A 20,103-nucleotide genomic window follows, 5' to 3' on the forward strand; every position below is an offset into this window, starting at 1 on the left:
TCAGCTAGTTGAGCTAAATTTAGTGATAAATTGGTCTTGCCTGTTTCCTGTAAGCCCTCTATGGCACAGAGGGTCTTCCACTATTGTAATATCAACCTGAAATAAGCAGAAATGTTAATAGGATGTAAAATTTAAAACTTACAAAGATCACCCCCCATTAGCTAACAATTATGGAAAACACATTTCTTTAGATGCTATAATGTGTTCATTTCAAATATATTTGTGCAGATAACTAACATTAATTAGTTTTAATTCACATATGTTAAAATGTACCTGAGTGTTTTCCATAATATTTTTCTTTTTACATGCAACAAAGGACTTTTCCAACCTGGGTTAACTCCAGCGTCTGGACACCCACATTCAGTGTCTACTTTTCAAGAGTTCGTTTAAACAGGCCTGGTAACACACCTGTAATCACAGAGCTAGGCAATGAAGCAGGAGGATCTCACGTCTGAGGTCGGCCTTGGTTACCAAGAGAGACTACGTCTAAATAATAGTAACAACAACAATAACAGAGTTCAATTTAATAACGTTTACTCACTCCTGCAAAAATAGTGTTTTAATTTCAACAACTATCACTGAGTCCTTAAGTGCTGGCCACTGCTGAAAGATTCATACAAATTTTCTAATTTTATTCGTACAGTAATCCAATGTTTGGACATCTCTAACCTCTGATCTCTGACAGATCAAAAACCTGTCACCTCTTGGCCCTGCTGTGAGTCTTCTACTGTCTCCTCGCTAAGCCAGAAAAGTTACAAACCTGCTGAAAAGAGCCACAGAGAAGAGGCGAGGGGCCTTTAAAAAGACACTACTGAGGCCTCGCTCGCAACAGCAGGCCCCACGCCGCGTGGCCCGAGTGTCCCTAAGTCGTCACGTGCGCTCATTCCCGCAACACCAGCCCTTTATCACAGCAGCCTTTCCATCGCGGGCTCCCTGAGCCCCGCTCCTTAGATCCTCTGTCTTGGGGTCTGGACAGTAACTAGAAGGCTCTCCAGTCGAGGTGATCCCAGAGGAGGAAGGGACACGACGGGGCGGGGCCAGCCACCCAAGGTCCCCTGCGGGGGACGTCACCGGCCCCAGGTGCGGAGGGCGGGAACTGCCTCGAACCTCCCCGCGGAGTGAGCGCATTCCCCTCCTCCATCCAGGCTGCGGCCGAGCCCACGGCTACCCTTTCGGACCCGGCCACACCTGGAACCGCACCCCGGGCCGGGCAGAGGCGGAGAAGGGTGGCCCCGGGAGGGAACCTGGCCAGGAGGATCCGCGGGGCGCCGGCGAGGCCCGGAGGCGAGGGCGCGGCGGAACCAGGCGATGGCGCGGAGCCCGGGCGGCCGGTGCGCCCTGCTGCTACTGCTGCAGCTGCTAGCGGTGGTAAGTGCAGTGACCCCCGCGCCCCGGCCAGGAAGGCGCCGCTGTCCCCACGGCAGGGACAGCAACCTGCGGCGGGCGAGCAGGGTGGGCAGAACCCACGCGCGCGCTCACTCTATCCCCATGACCGTCACACTCAGGTCCCAATGACCTTTCTTAACTGGGATCTGTGGGTGCAGTGAGCCCCTGGCCAGGGAACCCTCTTCCGAGGGGCCCAAGGCTTTGTTCGGAGCCTTCTGAGAAACACCGAGGCACTAGGAAGCCCCACGGGCACCCTCTAGCAAGTTCGCTAAAGTTACAGCAGCCTCCAGCTCCTGTAGCTACTGATAGTCAGTGAACCGGGAAACCAGGAAGGACCCGAGTTCCTAGAGTGAACAATGACAACTAAAAACGCCTACTCTAAAAGTATTGTTTACAGAGCTTAAAGTTCTACTTCTAAGATGCTTTGGTTACCTTCCTGAGCTGTTAGTACTTCCCCGGTATTTAAATAAACGTATGTAAAATTGTTTATAATTTAGGAGGGAAATCGAAGCCACAATCAACAAAGGGATGGTCTACTTAAAGAAAGGGTTTTCCATGCTAGACACAAGGTTCAGATCAAAGGTCTAGATTTCTTTCTGTACGTTTGGTTTCTATGCTTTACTTGGATTTTAAATGGCTATGTTTGTTTGCTAACGAAATTGCATATAATTCAGGAATGCCTGTTGAGACTTACTGAGATTTGCCAACTTGGTTTTGATAAATTGTGGGATCATATCGCAGAAACTTTATAAATAGGTTCAAAGAGATTAGATACAAAATGATACCCTGTTTTCTTACATCATGATTGAAATTTAAAAGGTAAGCATATTCCCTCTATTGGGGGGGGGAGGAAGAAGAAGAGGAGGAGGGGGAGAGGGAGAGAGAGAGAGAGAGAGAGAGAGAGAGAGAGAGAGAGAGAGAGAGAGAGAGAGAGAGGAGTTAAGGTAGGAGAAAGAGAAAAGAAATGGGGACTGAGATCCTGGAGTCGGGTGGTACAGGTGGAGAAAAACAGTAAGTTTGTTTTAAAGGAAACACAGAAGAAAGATGAGTAAATTCAACCCAAAGATTTCCATTCTTTCCACAGTCAGCTTGGTAACGAGGAACTACAGGCCACTGATCCAGCCTGTTTAATGCTGTTTGGTTTTGCTTTGCCCATGTTGTTGAAGTCATTTTTCATGAGATATTTCTATGACATAATCTTGGGCTTTGTTTTTGACCTGAGGATTAACTTCATCCCCTCCTCTTGTTGCTTCCTAGCTAAGGGGAATACCAAGCCAACAGCCCTTGGCTTGCCTAGAAGGTTCAGTATAAATTCTCTCCATGTAAGAAAAGAAACTCCCTTTAATTTCCACATATATAGCAAATAAGCGAATTCATAGACTCCCGAAGGAACGGTGAGTCTGGGCTTTCCGTTTTAGCATTTTATGTGTGTTTTCTTAATTAGGCGGTGATGGGCTACTCCTCTAAAATGAAGCAGAATCCTTAGGCGATTCTCTAAGTATCTGTACAGTGCTTTTCCTGATACAGTCTGAAAGGGTGTGGTGACCTATTGAGAAGAGTAGGCATTTCAGCGTTCTGCTCCCAGTTTGTGGTTGATGGCGGTGCTTTGTGTAAAAGATGGGAAGTGGTGGGTCCTTCACAGGAAAGAATGTAAATTGTACCAGTTTGGTCAGTTCAGCCCCATGTAACAGCATTTACTCTAGCCTGTTCCAGAAGGGGGAAAAAATTCAGGACTAGAGAGCTCAGCTGCTGAAACATTTACCCTGCAGACAGGAGGACCTGAGGTCGATTCCCACAACCCACGTAAAATGTTCACGTGGAGGTGCACCCTTGTAGTCCTAGTGCTGAGGAGGCAGAGACAGGAAGAGTCCCTGGGGCTAGATGGCTGGGTGGCCTAGCCTGCTTGGCAAGCTCCAGGCTTAGGACCCTGTCTCTGGGGACAAAGTGGGCGGCGCCTAAGGAACAGTGAGTTTAACTTCTTGCCTCCATACCTGCACAAGTGTACACACAGTCACCAACGCACGTGTATGCATATGTACGTGCTTGCACGAGCGAGCAAGTGCAAGCGAGCACGCACACACAAATACACACACAGGAACACACATTAAAAGGGATTTATTTCAGAACATTATAGTTTGACTGTACATGGAGTAAAAGAGTTGAGGAAATCTACACCACTTTGAGCTGTTGGAAATTCAAAGCCACAATTCTAGCCACTGAGGGAGCTCTGCCTTACCTGTGGTCACAGGACAGGAGCCACAGTAACCCTTCCACAGTCTAGAGAGTGCTGTGACTGGAATGCATAAGAAGACTCGTCTGTACCTCACCCCTGGCCATCCATACAGATCTAGAAACTAAACACCAGAGACTGAATATGACTGACTGTGACAAAATCCCTGTGCCACAGGGAAAGTAGCGGAGACATGGGCTCCTTCAAGTGTCATGAGTATAGGTGGTGCTAACGTGCTCTCAGATCCTAAACTTCTTGAGCATGGTGGAGCCCACGAAGTTAGGATTTCAGGCTGGAGTTTTAGATTGGAGATGCTTTGTCAATAAAGTCTGCACATATGTTGGTTTTGTAAAACTGCCGAAGCCTGTGTGTCCCAAACCTTTCAGTTAAGGGTGCTCAGCTGAGAGTGGCTGAACCCACGTGTTGAGCACTGTGCCTGCAGAGGAGCTGCTAATGGTCTTGGCTTGTCCCCTCCGTAGCACACCACAAAGTAACTGTTTAATGTCTCTTACATTTATTTACCTGTCAAAATGACAAAAGGTTTTCTGAATAAAACCCGAGAGTCTTCCGTTTCAAGTGTTCTTCATCTAGATCCCTCCGCCATAAAGTCAGCCGCAGACAGAGTTCAGGTGGTTTCTAGAAATGCAGGGACTTAGACACACATGTATTCCCAAATGCAAGGACTTACGTACATGCGTCTTCTCACTATTCTCTACCTGAGATTTCCCATTTCCTTAAGTTGTGGCGGTGTGACTACATTAGCAGAACCCGTGGTATTCTCACAGTATGGGTCAATATTTTAATATATTTGGTATTTCAAAATACCATTTATTTTAAATAGACTTTAGTAGACACTAAGCATTTCAATAGCAAAATATGTGAAGTTACTGTAACATCTTTAGTTCTTAAATTCTAAAAGAACTTCAGATTATTTAATATACTTGGGCTTGTAATGCAATGCATTGTATATATTTTAAGCCATTCTAAGGATAGGTTTCTGTGGATGGTAGGAGGAAGAGAAATTTTCTGATCATATCTCAATTTTGCCTTAAATAAAAAATCAAACTTCATGTTATGGATTGAAATTCAGCCTATAGTCCTGAGGTAATATATTTAATAGATGTTCCTTTACCATCTCCCAGTTCTAGAGCTGGGATAGCCGGACGGTGGGCCCTGCTCCCTGCATCCATCCATGCCTCTCTCTAGCTTCTGACAGCTGGGAGACTGTCCCTGACACCCTGTGCACGTGTCACTCTAGTCTCCCATCTTCACATGGCAGCTTCTCTTTTGTTACCTATGGCTATCATCCCCCTCTGTGTGTCTGTGTCCTGGCTTTTGAGGACACCAGTTACACTGAGTAAGGTCCAGCCTCAGCTAGGCTTGGCTAAATCTGCAGAGACCCGTGTTTCCAATAACTTTGTTTCAGAATCATTACCTTTCAACACTTCCTCTTAGGGGATGCAGTGTAACAACTGGGCTGCACACATGACCAGCAATTAGATAATTGTGCACAGTATGCCACAAAGTTGTACAGATTTAAGAATAAAGTACAAACTGAAACTGCATGCTAAACCTTGGCACTCAGAAGAATAATCAGATATTTGTGGATTAAAGGATATCTCATGTGTTTTGGTTTCTAAAAATTAATAGATGGAAAAATAACAATTGTAACAGTTTTCTTTAGCTGTAAATTTAAGTCAAAGTACTTTACCTGAGAAATGAGGCTGTCAGTCTAAATTCTCCCTTATGGTGAGGGATTCTGAAGCTAAACTCGAGTTTTTAAGGCTGAAGTCAAAAGATACTTTTACAGAAACTCCAGTTGACCCTAGTGTAAGAATGAGATTAGTGGTCTACATTTTCCAAATCATTTGAAAGTACACACATGTCTACATGGGGGAAACACAATAGAGCCAGGCAAGGAGGTACACACCCACACTCACGGTACTTGGGAGACCAAGGAAATAGGGTCTTGAGTTCCAGGCTATCCTGAATTGTAAATTTCAGATGAGCCTGAACTACACTGCTAGAACCTGTCTATTAATTACTTAATTAATTAGCCATATTTGGATTGATACTTTTACATTTTCAAAGAGTTCTATTTATTTATGTGTATGTTCGTATGTGTAAACATGTATACCACAGTATGCATGTGAAGGTCAGAGAACCACTTCAAGCATTCTCTCCTTCTATAGTGTGTGTTCCAGGGGTCAAACTCAGAACACTAGGATTGGCACCAAATACCTAAACTACTGAGCTCTTTCTGGCCTCTGAATTAATACTTTTTTTAAAAAAGTCAAATTCTATTAAAAATTGGCATCTAAAGATTTATTTATTTTATGTGCAAGTGTTATGCCTGCGTGTACTGTAAGCACATTTCAGGCATGCAGTACTCACAGCAGCCAGAAGATAGCGTTGGGTGCTCTGGGTCTGGAGTTACAGACAACTGTGAAGCATCATGCTGTGCTCTAGGAACCAAATCCAGGTCCTCTGCAAGAGCAGCAGTGTTCTTAACCCCTGAGCCAGCTCTCCACTCCCCCAAACCTAGAGCACAAACGAGATTTAGATGTATTTTAGCCTCCCGTTAACACAGCTTTTTGTCCGTGTTTGCCACAAAGCTCAGCCTCTTTGAAGCACTTTTTAACCATATGCTCTGTCGGTGATGAAAGACATCTCCCTGTCCTTACTTAGTTCATGCTTACATTCCAGAAATATACCTTGTATGACATTAAACATTTTTACTTTAAAACTGATTGAGCTTTTTTTATAGGTAAGTTTGATAATTAGCACGCAGGAAATTGGGTTTCCAGGATGTATATCACAGTCATGATAAGAAATGCCTATAAGAAAATAAAACTAACTATGTACAACCACTTAGTGCTAGGCAGTGTGCTCAACACAAGGAGTCTGTAGCAAAGGCAGACATATCCTGCCCACAGGATGCTTACAGTCTTGTAATGGCAAAATGGAATGACTAACTTTCCACTGGCTACATAGAAGAGTAGAAATTGACAAAGTACAGAAGGAGCAACTATGCCAGCCCTGGGTGTCCCAGACACGACAGGAGAATAATGATAAACTGATGAAATGGCAGGAAGAGGAAGGGGTCTAGGAGGAGAGGACTATGCTCAGGCCTGAAGGTCCCTCGTGGGACCTAGAAGAGTCCTCGTTGTCTTAACATAGGATGTGAAGCAGAAGGATGGATAGGATGGAAGTCTTTGGCCTCCAAACTAACAGAAGAGGCCAAAAGGCTCTTTGCCAAGTGGGCGTTTTGGGGAGGCACATTGGTTAGCTTCATGCTGTGAACAACATGCCAACAGAAGCAACAGACAGAAGGAATGATTTATTGTGACTCTTGGCTCCAGAGGGTTCCACCCATCACCCCATTTTTTTCTAGCAAACAGGTTGAAAGGATAGTACTCAGTGGGTGTCTCACTGGGAGACAGCATGTGGGATTAGACGCTGGGAAGGGAGTAGGTGCTGGCAGCTGAGAGGGTACAGACCCCAGAATCATGAGTAAGAAGGTTGGGAAGCCACCTGGTGGCCAGGCTGGGTATCACTGACCTGGCACCCTCACTGTTTGTTCCCTAATCCGTTCTCCAGCATCTTAGCTTAACATAGCTGCAGTCTGAAAACCTCAGCCATCCAGACACTTGCCTGTAAACCTTAGTCCTTCTCTGCTGCCTTGTGCCATCCCCATGCCAAGGGCACTGGCAAGGATAGCCCTCCACCTATCCTTCCCATTTCGATTAGGACTGCCCACCTCTCCTTCCATTTCTCCTGGCTTATTCCTTTAATCTTCAAACTGTCTCCTGCCTCTTTTGTAATACCAGAAAATCCTTCAAAAACACAGTGGCAGATTCCTCCATTCAAAGGCTCCCTCATAATAAGCAAAGGTCCTTACCACTTTGTCTGATTTTGTGCTCACCACCATCATATGGAAGGCCTAGACGACAGACACTGTGCTGCCTGCCTTCGAAGCTCTGTGCCTTTTGATCTATGGCTTTCCTCCTTTTTCCTATCTTCTGCACCTTCTCCAAAGCCATGCCCATTGCCACCTTCTCCCTCCCAGCAGGAAGTACCTTCTGCCTCTGCAAGTTCCACAGAACCATGTTTGCAGATGATTTTCACACAATTAAGACTATCTCTCAGCTGGGCGGTGGTGGCGCACGCCTGTAATCCCAGCACTTGGGAGGCAGAGGCAGGCAGATTTCTGAGTTCGAGGCCAGCCTGGTCTACAGAGTGCGTTCCAGGACAGCCAGGGCTGTACAAGGAAACCCTGTCTCAAAAAAACAAACAAACAAACAAACAAAACAAAAAAAAAAGACTATCTCCCTCTGTGATGTGCACTTTCCCCCATAGCTCTTACTGGTTAGTCATGGTCAGTAATGGTAGAAAAACCATTGTAATTTCAAGGTATAAACAATTCATAAAATTTAAAAAACTTTCATGATCATATATCATTGTGATTGTTCCTATTATGGCTGATATGCATATCTTTCTATGCCTAACTTATAAACTACAACACTGTCAGTATGGTTATATAAATAATAATCTCATGGATACAGAGGTCAGGACCTGTCCCTCTTGGGAGGAATAAAAACTTCCTTATTATCTCCTAGCTAAGCTCTAACAGTCACTAGAGTGATGTCCTCATTGCATATGCCTAGAAACTCACTGAGTTCCTTGGACATAGAAAGTGTCCTTCCAAATGAATTCATCTCTTTCTGTGTTTGAGAAGCCAGCAAAGTCATCTGAATTGCCTTGGAGAATTTGTGAAAAAAACTGGAAATAATTATGTATGGTAAGCAAAATAGACCAACATCCAATGAAATCACATGTCTCCTCTCACACATGGAATCTCCATTTAAATGATATTTATGTGGAACACAAAAGTTTCTATAAGAGGGAGTGAAGAGGCCTAAACAAAGCAGGAAGGGAGGATGGTGGCAAGTGTGTCGTAAACACAGGGGCTGGGGCTGTATGGAGGGAAGGGAGAACAAACAAAAAGGGGCTGGGACTGGGAGGAAGGTGGGACAGAGTGAGATCATCCACATATTATAAAATAGCACATGACACCTGTTGTTTTGTGTGCTAACCAGGGGGCCTAAACACAGTGCCCAGATAGGCTGAATAGGAAATACTTGACTCCCGCACACTTCACAGTCCTGAATTATGTGTGTGCAAAGCAGTCTTTTGGTGCACTCACACTCTCCCATGATCGTGGAGCTTACAGTAGTACTGGCAAGAGAACTTGTTTGTATAACATCCCTTGTGTGCCAGTATGTGGAGCTGCATATAGGGTGCTCAGTGTCTACCACCACACATAGGCCAGTGCCTGGTGCTGCAATGAAATGTACAAGAAATTTACCTGATTTCATGCCTAGAATCCTGCAAACGTGTTCCGGCAGCCCGCCTAACCATTCGATATTGCCAGTCCACTTTTCTAGAGACAATTTTTGATCAGTTTCTGGTGCTTCCTGGAATCTGAATTTCTGGCAGGCCAGTGCCATCTAGTGGGGGGCGGGAGAAGGCTGCATTCTTAAACCCCAGTGAAGAAGATCAGCTAGTTTTTGCATTTTATTTTTTAAGTGTAATTTTCAGAGATAATTATGCTGCAATTGAAAATCAAAAAAAGATAGAAACTGCCCACAGTTCTAAAAAGTCAAATAAAATGGTGCACATATACACTTTAACTTCCAGCTTGCCTGATTTTAAAGGCGTTTATGGCTACCTTTAAAGAAATGTGGCAATAAAATGATAAAAAAAAATTTTTTTTAACTGATAAATGTCCAGAATCAGTGTAACTTCTAAACCTGAAGGAGACATATAAGCCAGAAGGAAAATACCACTTAAAGTAGTCTTGGGGCTGGAGAGAAGGCTCAGCAGTTGAGAGTGTTTATTGCTCTTGAAAAGGATCAGAGTTGGGTTGCCAGCACCCACATGGGGCAGCTCACAACTGTCTGACACCTTCTTCTGGCCTCTGTGCACGTACACACACACACACACACAAAGAGAGAGAGAGAGAGAAAGAGAGAGAGAGAGAGAGAGAGAGAGAGAGAGAGAGAGAGAGAGAGAGAGAGAGAGAGGTGGGCCCACTCACGCACGTACACACAATTTCTAAGGCAATCCTTTGGCACGTATAAGGTGAAAACCTTCCTGTATAACTCACAGTGTTTAAATTTCATCATGTAGAAGTCATGTCTGCACATAGCAATCTGCATCAAAGGGTTCATTATCTGGCTTATGAACTGCCCAGGTCCAGACTGTCATCTTTCCTCTTCCCCTGGCTACCCTAGGATTTTTAGGCAGTGCCTTTGAAACTGACCTTGAAGGCCATGGAGCATAGATATTACCTAGAAAGTGAATAGAAATACATCTTCCTGAGTCCCACTCCAGAGCATTGAGCAGAAAATGATCAGGTGAGGCCAAACCATTTCCACTGTAATTCTGGCACCACCAACATTCGATAAGCACTGTTCACATCTCTGTATGATGAAAACTGAGGTAGAAAAGATGAAACACTGTGAAGGCCAGCCTCTGCTAGCCACTGAGATGCTTCTTAGAGAATGATTTAGGGATTCTAATAAAATCGACAATGAATAAAAATTCATCTTGACCTTTTTAAGGTTTTGGTTTGTCTGTCTAGGAACTGGCATAATGACAAAGAACTTTTCAGGAAATATAAATTCCTTGCATGATAGGATAGGGGCAGGTTGGATGCAACCTAGCATGGCTCTATTCATCTTTCAAAATTCTGAATCTATAAAATGGCACCAGGCAGAAGCCTTCCTGTTGGAGCCAACTTTAATGGGTGATTCACCAGAAGTCACCATCGTCGTTACTTTGAGACTAACCTGTTATCTGAAGAGCAGGCAGGAAATTATGGCAATCATACTCTTTGTTCCTCTCCCATCAGGTATTTTCTGGGTTCAAATGCAGAGCTCATAAACGTGAAAGCAGAGTTCAGAGTCCTGCTTTCTTCTGCTACTGAGGATTTTTCAAAATTAGCAGCCATGAAGACTCCAGCCAGTCTCCAGAAGACTTAAGCCAGCTGTGAGGGCTGTGTACATATTTGGGTCATTTATAAGTTGAAGTTTTAAGTTAGATTATTCATTTATGTAATTTATTTCTTTACTTATTGACACAGGGTCTCACTGTGTAGCTTTGGCTGTCCTGGGAGTCACTATATACACCAGGCTGGCCCCAGACTCACAGATCCACCTCCCTCAACTTCCAGAGTGCTGGAATAAAAGGCATGTGCCACCATGTCTGGAGGAAATTTTTACTTATTTTTTATGATTATTATTATAAGGGAGCACACATGGAAAGGCACATGTGGAAGTCAGCAAACCACTTTATGAAGTGAGTTTTCTCCTTCCTGTTTTACGTGGTTCCAGGTATTGAATCCACTTCAGCAGGCTTGCACAACAAATACCTTTACCCACTGAGCCACCTCACTGGCCCCAAAGTTGGAATTTTTTTAACTAAGTTGTAACATTTATCTATAAAGAAAGAAATACAAAGACTAACCTTTCTCCATTTAAAAAAAAAAAAACCAAACAAAAACAAAAACCTTAAGAAGACTGTATGGCACGTTAAATTCCAGTATAAATCTGGTCCACATCAAAATTATCAGAGAAGTGCTTCAAAACCACGGGGCTCCTGTCATCACCAAGTCCCGACCTTTGCCAGCCATGTAAGACTCTATGACCAGAGAAACCCTCCCAAACCTTCTTCAGATCTATGCAGGAGCCAGATCTCCAGCTCTGAAGATACAGGCAGGAAGTCAGGACATGTGACCAGAAGAAACAAACAGGTGGCATCCAGTGATTGCATCTCATCTTATTTACTTGATAACTTAATGAACCCATTTCATTAATGGATTTGAGGGGACCCAAGGACCCTCAGTCTGATGCTTGATTTGGCCTTCTGTGTAGTCCAAAGGAGAAACAAAGAATTCTGGAGCATTTTTCATATTTAGACAGGTGGAGTGAGCGTGTTCTATAATAGTCTTATAAGTTAATAGGAGGTACTTTCCTCATTGTTAACAACACACACACACACTCCTAGGAGAACAGTCTGAGATGCCCCCACCCCCAGTGAGGAGGTCCTGGAGACAGGAGGATGACGGGTGATGTTGCATTTGCAGGCAGGTGGCAGAGGGGTGATGCTGGAGCTTGGCTCCATTCGCCTTTTATTCAGTCGGGGACCACAGCAAATGAAACACTGTTGTTCTAAATAGGGTAGATTATCCCACCCTAATTACCCAGTCTGAAACTCACAGACCTGCCCAGAGGTTTGTCTCCTAGGTGATAGATCCTGTCAACTTCACAATATTAGCCATCACAGAGAGGATCTGAATTTAAAGAACAACCTGCCATGCTGGATTAGCCCTGTATGGAACTCAGAACTCTCCCGCTGAGTATACTGCTCATCCTCTCTAGACATCTCTATGGAAGTATCACACCATCATCATGCAGTGAAGTTGAGACAGCATTGAGATTACTTCCTGTACCTCTATATTCAGTAGAAGATACTAGTCTGTGATGTCAACTCACTGTGGAATCATAGGCCCGCAGAAGGAAGTTCAAGGTCACCTGCAGTGGAGCAAGAAGATTTCAGAGAACTTGTCAGGCAGGAGGAGTGGTCAGCCAGCTAAACCCAGTCCTCCAGAGTCTCCTAGTAACAAAATAGCCTCAAAACAGGAAACGCTTTCTAATGCTTGAGAACAACAAGAATACTGTTTGCATTTTTTTTTCAGTGCTATTTGGCCTTCCTTGCTGCTAAATGTTTTGTTTTGGTTGATTGGTTTTGGCTTTTTGCTCCTTACCAGGAAGGACAATTTTTACATGAGGTACAAAATTCAACAGTAGAAACGTTTAAACTTTTATGGAGTGAGGAAACTCTTGAAGGATTTTTCTGGTTCATCTAAAAATCTTAGTTTGGCTAAATACGTAGAAGCTGAGTTTTCATGCAGGCATTGCATGTGACATTATCTGTCATTAAGTTCCTTCTAAGTAAAATGAGTCATGACTGCTCACCCGTGAGATGTCTGTTCCCATACTTGGGTATGTCTTGTTTCCATCTAATCTGTATTTTTAAGCAATCGTCTAGGGAAACAGATTTCAGTAAGTCACTAAAAACGCTCACATGATGAGTTGGGTAAAACATCACTTCCTTTTATCAAGTAAAAGTATATATGCAACTTGGCCAGAATAATATCGTCATAGTAACATGTAAGTATGCCTTTTTGCTAGGGCCAATAAGATTCTAGACAAGAATAAAACTGGGAGACTGAAGAAATGACCCAAGAGGGGAAGAGACCTAACTGCTCTGGTTCAGTTTCCAGCACTGCCTCTAACTCCAACTCCAAGGGACTCTTGACCACTTCTTCTGGCCTCCAGGCATCTACACTTGAGCATGCGAATATACATACCATACACACGCAATACATGCACAAATAAAAAATGAATATTTTTAAACATGGAAATGATAAATAGTTCATATAACTATCAAAGAGAGATTGATTGGTAGGAGGCAGGAGGAAGTATGAATTCGAGACTGTCCAGGCTGATGTAACTCCCAGACATCTTGGATGCAGGCAGTAGTCTTTTCTGTACAAAATTCCTACCAGTGAAACTTATCTCAACATGGTCACTGTGTCACTGAGAATACAAAGTTTTGTAGCACATCTTGCTTAAAGTAATATAGAAAACATAAGAAATAATGTATCTAGCTATAACATAGGCAGTAGATAATTGTCTAAGGCTGCCATAAGTTAACTTTTCTATATGCAAAGACATCATAATCAAGGCACATTATAGAAGAGAATTCACTTGGGACTCAAGGTTCGAATCCAGGAGGTGGAGTTAGCAGGTGGCAGCAACTAGAACAGCTCAATTCACAGCTCACATCACAAACCTCCATCAGGAGGCTCAGAGAGCTAACTCAAAACAGCATCTTTCTAAACCTGAAAGTCTGAGTCCCACCCCCCACCCCTGGCATACTTCCTCCACCAAGGCCACACCTCCTGATCCTGACCAAACAGCCACCAACTGGAGACCAAGTTTTCAGATGCCAGAGACATCTCATACAAACCATAGCTTTCTATCTTCCCAGGTGCTCACCTTAGAGCTACAATATCAACTGACCTTGAATTTCTTTTAGATGAGGCAAGAAGCAAAAAAAGGGGGGTGGAGGGAGTAAGTATCCACAGAGAGAGCAGACTCCATCCACAAGGAAGCCTTCAAGGTAATATAGAGGCTGTCAGCATAAATTTTCAGAGAAAGCTTGTTTCCACATCACATGGACTCTGTGGTCTGTGTTTCCTAATGTGGAAGAGGCAAACAAGGCTGCAGAAATTCAGGCTGAGGACATATTACAGAGAATTCATAATAAATGGAAAAGTGAAAACAATCCATGCAAACTACTTCCAGTTTGGAGTTAGCGGTAGAGGGTTGCAAAGCTGTAGAACTCAGTGATAGCAGGCACAGAGATGGTGCACCTTCTGGGACATGAACAACCCAAGTCTGTTTGGTTAGCCAATGCATACAGAATGAACATGTTTAATTTGCCTTAGAAAACAATGACGGAAGGTTAGCCAAATGCCCAGGATTCTCAGAGATGAGTGTGGGCGAGCAAGAGTAGCAACCAAAGTAAACAGTTGGTGGTTAAGTTAGAAAACTCCTCAGGACATGTGTTGCCTGAGGAAAGAGGAGGGAGGACTGAAGATATGGTCTCAGACAAACACATGATATCATTGTCCAATATGACTCATGGCCAGTATGTCATTCTCTGTCAGTAGTCAGCATGACTCCTGGGTTTGGAAGCTCAAGATGGTAATGGTGGGGGCACCGTGAGGGAGAGACAGAGCTACAGTGACTGTAGCTTGTAGTCTGAATGGAACACGTTTGTACGGCCCTGAGGAAAGATAGCCAGGCCCCTGTGAGCATGAGATAACTCACAGGGTGGGGAGGAAATGGCTGGAGGGAGGAGGTCTAAGGTGTCAAGAGGGAAAGGACTTCCTTTTTCATTTTTGTTTATTCATTTTGCATGTGAGTGTCAGGACAAATTTTGGGAGTCAATCCTCACTTGCTGAGGCAGTTTCTCTTATGTTTTAGGTGACAGGCCAGCATCCAGCTTCTGGGTGATTGCCCAGTGCTGCCTCCCATCTCCCTGCAGGAGTGCTGCCATTACAGATTTGCACCACAGCACAGGGTTTCAGAGTGGTCAGGTTTGCACAGCACATGCCTTTACCCCTGAGCCACATTCACAGACTTATTTGCTTGTTAAAACACTAGTTCTCAGGGCAGCAAGATGGCTCAGCAGGTAAAGGCACTTGCTATCACGTCTGACAACCTGAGATCAATCCCCAGGTCCCACATGGTGGAAAGAGTCTCTTAGGCTCTGCATCCTGTGGCACGTGCATGCCCTTCCATATATATGTATGTATACGCCATCCCGTACATATGTGTATATGCATGTGTATATATGTATATGCATGTGTATATATGTATGTGTGTACATATATATATATATATATATATATATATATATATATATATATACATTATATATATTACTAATTGTTCTCTGAAGGAGACTTTGTGGACCAAAGAAGGAGGTAGATTCTGTCCTCTGAATTTGGTTTTTGGAAGGCAGGGGAGAACATTACAACTTGTTTCCTTTCCCAAAGCCTGATGATTGTTACTCTTATTTTTAATGGCTATAATTTTGTTTTACAGGTCTGCTTGGACTTTGGAAATGGACTTCACTTTGAGGTGAGGAACTAAGAGGGATTTGGGGAACCCAGTGCCATAGTTTTCTGGTGAACAGATTAACTGTGCCTTACTTGATTGGAAATCTACACTGCCTTAAAGCTGGACCTTCCCATTCAAATAAGCACAGAGGAACACACATCAAAGAAGGCTCAGTACATACTTTATTTATAAATCAATCAATCAATCCCCTGCCAGACTTGGTACTCACATTTCTTTGGTCCTATTACTCAGGAGGCAGTGGCAGGTGGGTCTCTATCAGTTGGAGGCCGACCTGGCCAACATAGTGAGTTGAAAGCTCTTTACCAGTAAGTATGAACTTGGAAGTCGTGGAAGGTTTTCCCTGAGCCATTAATGAGGAATTAGTAAAGGATAGGACTTCTACAGCTTTACATTGTAAGTTTTAATCATCTGTTTCTTAGCATGAGAGTGAGTCAGAGAGAGAGCAAGAGAGAGGGAGGGGAAATATGATCAAAATATAGTACATGAAAATTTGTAATTGATAAAGTGTTTTCATTATGATCACATTATATTAAGAAAAAACATATAGAAACAAATTAAAATGAATAACAGCATAAATATCCCAAAATAAAACCCACGCTTACTTAGTGTAACAACACAAGTTAAAGGTAGAGGAGCCAGCCACGCAGGGCCATTGTTAGGATCCCAGTAAGCACAGCCTCACCTGCAAGGCTCTAATTTATATCAGTGGTTTCAGAAGAGTAAATCCTAAAACCCACAGGTGTATATTTTTAACCCAAAAGTCATCACAGAAAGTGAATCTAAGTCGTCAGCTAGTGAGAAAGGGAAGCCCTTGACTGGTATTGTCTCTAGCCTGTGAGAGACTAGGGCGTTTGTCTGCCTTTTGACAGCCTCACTTTGGAAATCTGTTCTATGGAGAGCTGCCACTTTAACAACTGGGAGGCCCTTCCTCATGTGTCTGTGGAGTTTAGTGGAATACATACATTTCTTTTGTAAAAGTGAAGGTTAAAAAACTTTGAAGCATCAGAGGCTGAAGAGATGGCTCAGTGGTTTAGAGCACTGGCTGTTCTTCCAGAGGATCCAGGTTCAGTCCCCACACCCACATGGCAGCTCATGACTGTAACTCCAGTTCCAGGAGACTGACACCCTTATAGTAATGCACAAAAAATAAAAATTAAATAAATATTTTTAAAGTTTCAAAATGTATCTTGTTTTGCGCTATTTTGTTTTTTTAATCAGGTTTATTTTAACTAATGCCTTAATATGTGTACTATTTTTAAGCTTAGGAAATTACAGAATGTCTCACCAAGGTATGTGATAACTAAAGATAATTCCATTAACAGGTCTTCAACACGAGAAGTGAAGGCAAACTGTTACCCAAGCGCACTCACTTGGTCCGTCAGAAGAGGGCCTGGATCACTGCCCCTGTGGCTCTTCGGGAGGGAGAAGACCTTTCCAGAAAGAACCCAATTGCCAAGGTACCAGCTCCAGAGGAATATGGTGTGTGTGATGGACAGGTGGCTAAGGCTGTGGCATACAAAAATTACTAGGTCCACTTTCCAATATAGGGAGAATCAGGTGATGTACATAGCAAGTTTTAGAATATTCAGGATGCGTTTGAAAATGACTGGAACTTACCTTTTAACAGAAAATGCAGAAGACATTTGCAATATACATGATTTTAGGATTTAACTCAGCTACAACTTGAGGAATATGACATTGGGCCAACCTTAGTCTAATAAAAAAAAAACTTACAATATTCAAAAGAGGGTAATATTAAAAACAGGCAGCCTGAGGAAGTGTGACTGTGACATGCGCCCTCCTAGGCTTGGGACAGCCCTGTGTGCCTGTCCTCTTGGGGAGTTAGTGGCTCACAGCTCTCTTCTCCCCCAGGAGGACTCCAGTTTTCAAAGTTCATGGCAGTACCAGCATGGAGTGTTCCAAATCCCAAAGTGAGGTTAGCTGTACAAACCTGGATCCGCAACTCCACCTGTCGGTCTACTTAAAACTGTTCTTTATACCCTGACCATTTCTGTGCCTAGCACTGTAATTCCATCTAAGTCAGTGGTGCGGGATTCTTGAGCGACCCTTTCACAGGCATGGCCTAAGATCATGAGAAAACACAGATATTTACATTATGATTTATAACAGTAACAAACTTACAGCTGGGAATTGGCAATGAAATAATTTTATGGTAGGGGTCACCACAACATGAGGAACTGTATTAAAGGGTCACAGCATCTTAGAGGGTAAGAAGAACAGGCCTAGGTTTTCCTTCCTTCCTTCTTTCTCTCTTTCTTTCTTCCTTTCTTTCTTTCCACTGTGTTTACTTATTATTTTCACATTGGTTTAGTGGGAAACCTTCACACTCATATCGAGGTCAGAGAACAACTGTGAGAATGTCTCTCCCTCTGCCATGTGTACTCTGGGGACTGAACTCAGGTCATTGGGCATGGCATCTTCCTAAACATCCTTTAGGTTTGAACAGCTTTACACATATCTGTAATGTTTATTTCCCTCCCCACCACCTTCTGGCTCCCTCTTCCTACATTGTCCACAGTGACTACACTGTTAGAAGAAGACACTGTCTCCTCCAACAAGCATAAACAGTCGTGAGCTCCTCAGGAAGCATGGAACTTGTGGACCCTGCTCCTATCCACAGTGGAAAGTTTAAAAAAAAAAAAAAAAACCTCCAGCAATTACTATCCATTTTACCCTGAAATACAGAACAAATCACCTATGTCTCTTCAGCGCCCATGCTTAAATCATCTCTGCCTCTCACCTGTCTTCATGATCTCATTCTTGCCAAATCCTCACCCACATGAAGCCCTTTCTCTGCAATTAGCAAGAGACACGTGGTCTGTGGAAGCTCAGGGGACTGCTGGCCTTGGCCTCTGCCCGTCCTGGATTCCCACCCCCTATTTCTCTGTCCCCTCTGTACTGGCCAGGGTTCACTCCCGCTGCCTTCTACCTTGGGAACTCGCTGTCCCCTCCTCCTGGAGTCTGTTCCCCACGGGGATTTTGGTGCATGACATCATCATATCTCTGCTCAAGTATCACCCCCTCTCCATTCTCTTTTCTCTCTGACCTTTTATCCTGTGTGAATTTGGCTTACAGCGTATTTGACTGCTAGACATTGGCCAAACACTGCTAGCTTGTTATCTGCCTCACTCATTAGCATAGAAGTTCCACATGGGGCTTCGACCTTGGGACTCAGTGCTGCTTGTGCCCTGCATGTGCAGGGGCTGTTCAGTAGACATCGTGTAAATGTCTACTCACCTGCATCCAAGGTTGATCTTCAACTTTCCGATTGTATATGTGAAGGGCTGCTATAAGGGAAATACAGCTATAGGGAAATACAGCTATAGAATCAAAGACAATAGTTTCTTTTAACTAGCACCATGTCATTTTTAGTTTTAAACATAACCACTGTCTTTCATTTTTATCTTATGTGTATGTGTGTTTTTCCCACATGAATGTGTGTTTACCACATGCATGCAGGTGCCCATGGAAGCTAGAAGAGGGCATTGGACCCCCTGGAACTAGAGTTACAGATACTTGCTAGCCACCATGTGGGTGCTCGGACCCCATCTCAGGTCCTCTGGAGGGGCAGTCAGTGCTCTTAACCACTGAGCCATCTCTCCAGCCCCAACCACACTGTTTATGGAAAACCTTCTACTTTCACCATAGCTTCACAGTGCCGCGTGTGTGCAAGCAACGGGCTGTTTTTGTTGGGCTTTGCTTGCCACTGTCTTGGCTTTGCTATCTCGGTCATCAGTTCTTTCAGTAGGTTTTCATCAAACAAACTGACCCTTAAAAGTTTAACAGGTGTTTGCTGTTCTTGTTCATTTTAATTACACGAGTCGTTAAAAGTAAAAATTTCACAAAAAGCAAGGGGTTGGAGAGGTGACTTGCTAGGTTAAAATGTGGTTCCTGCGTCTGCCCACCCGCCAAGGGAGGCCGCTGTTCTGAGAGGCAGAGGCACAGGAAGTTGTCTGTGCTCTCCCCACCCCAGGCTATGTGAAGCCGCTGGACCCTACTCAGGGGTGAGGGGACGAAGTCTGAGGTCCCAAGGGGAGCCAGAGCTAGCTTGTATGGTTCTCAGGCTCTTGGGCCCCCAGGCACCACTGGAGGGCCTCGGAAGGGCTGAGAACAAAGTGGAGAAGAGGAGGCGTATGGGCAGGATTGGCCTGCTGCCGAAGGGGAGAGGGGGAAAGAAACTCTGGTTGTGTCCGGCTGGGATGAGAGTCCTTGGCTTGGTCGCTGTTGCTCGCTTGGCTTGTTGGGTTTGGAGGTCTCCATGGCTGGGAACACAGAGAGGTCTTCTGCGGGAGATGAGATGGCGGCTCTGTAGACAAAGGCCTGCTCACTGTTCCCCGAGGCAGGTCCCAAAGGAAACAGTCCATGGCCTCAAGATGTTTATTGTCATGGCGGGAAGTAGATAAGAACTGTACCCTCTATTCTCAGAGCTGGTCCGAGGTTAAATACCTTTTGCAAGGAGAAGGGTCTGAGAAGGAATGTTTAATTGGCTACACCCCTCTGGCCTTTAGGTATCTCATTAATATAGAGATCTGTCTTGAGGCTCTGTGACCCGTAATCATGCCCTCTACCTGTGGAGGGGCATTGTCCTACGTGACTGAAAGACCCAAATCTATGGAGGGCTTTGGTCTTGTATCAGGAGCCTGGAGTCTGGGAGCCTGGCAAAACACATGCCATCCTTTAGGATCA

At 44.1% G+C, this 20,103-nt stretch overlaps 1 protein-coding gene across 1 annotated transcript in view; it reads left to right on the forward strand.

Moving 5' to 3' along the window:
- The first annotated feature begins 1,308 nt into the window (after positions 1 to 1,308).
- Dsg2 (desmoglein 2) overlaps positions 1,309 to 20,103 on the forward strand; it is a 43,536-nt gene continuing 24,741 nt past the window's right edge. The window contains exons 1-3 of the mRNA XM_028774846.1: positions 1,309 to 1,368; positions 15,361 to 15,396; positions 16,719 to 16,853. Coding sequence (XP_028630679.1) covers positions 1,309 to 1,368; positions 15,361 to 15,396; positions 16,719 to 16,853 — 231 coding nt within the window. The remainder of the gene's footprint in view (positions 1,369 to 15,360; positions 15,397 to 16,718; positions 16,854 to 20,103) is intronic.

The sequence above is a fragment of the Grammomys surdaster genome, unplaced genomic scaffold (assembly GCF_004785775.1).
Source record: "Grammomys surdaster isolate TR1022 unplaced genomic scaffold, NIH_TR_1.0 243, whole genome shotgun sequence".
Lineage (NCBI taxonomy): Eukaryota > Metazoa > Chordata > Mammalia > Rodentia > Muridae > Grammomys > Grammomys surdaster.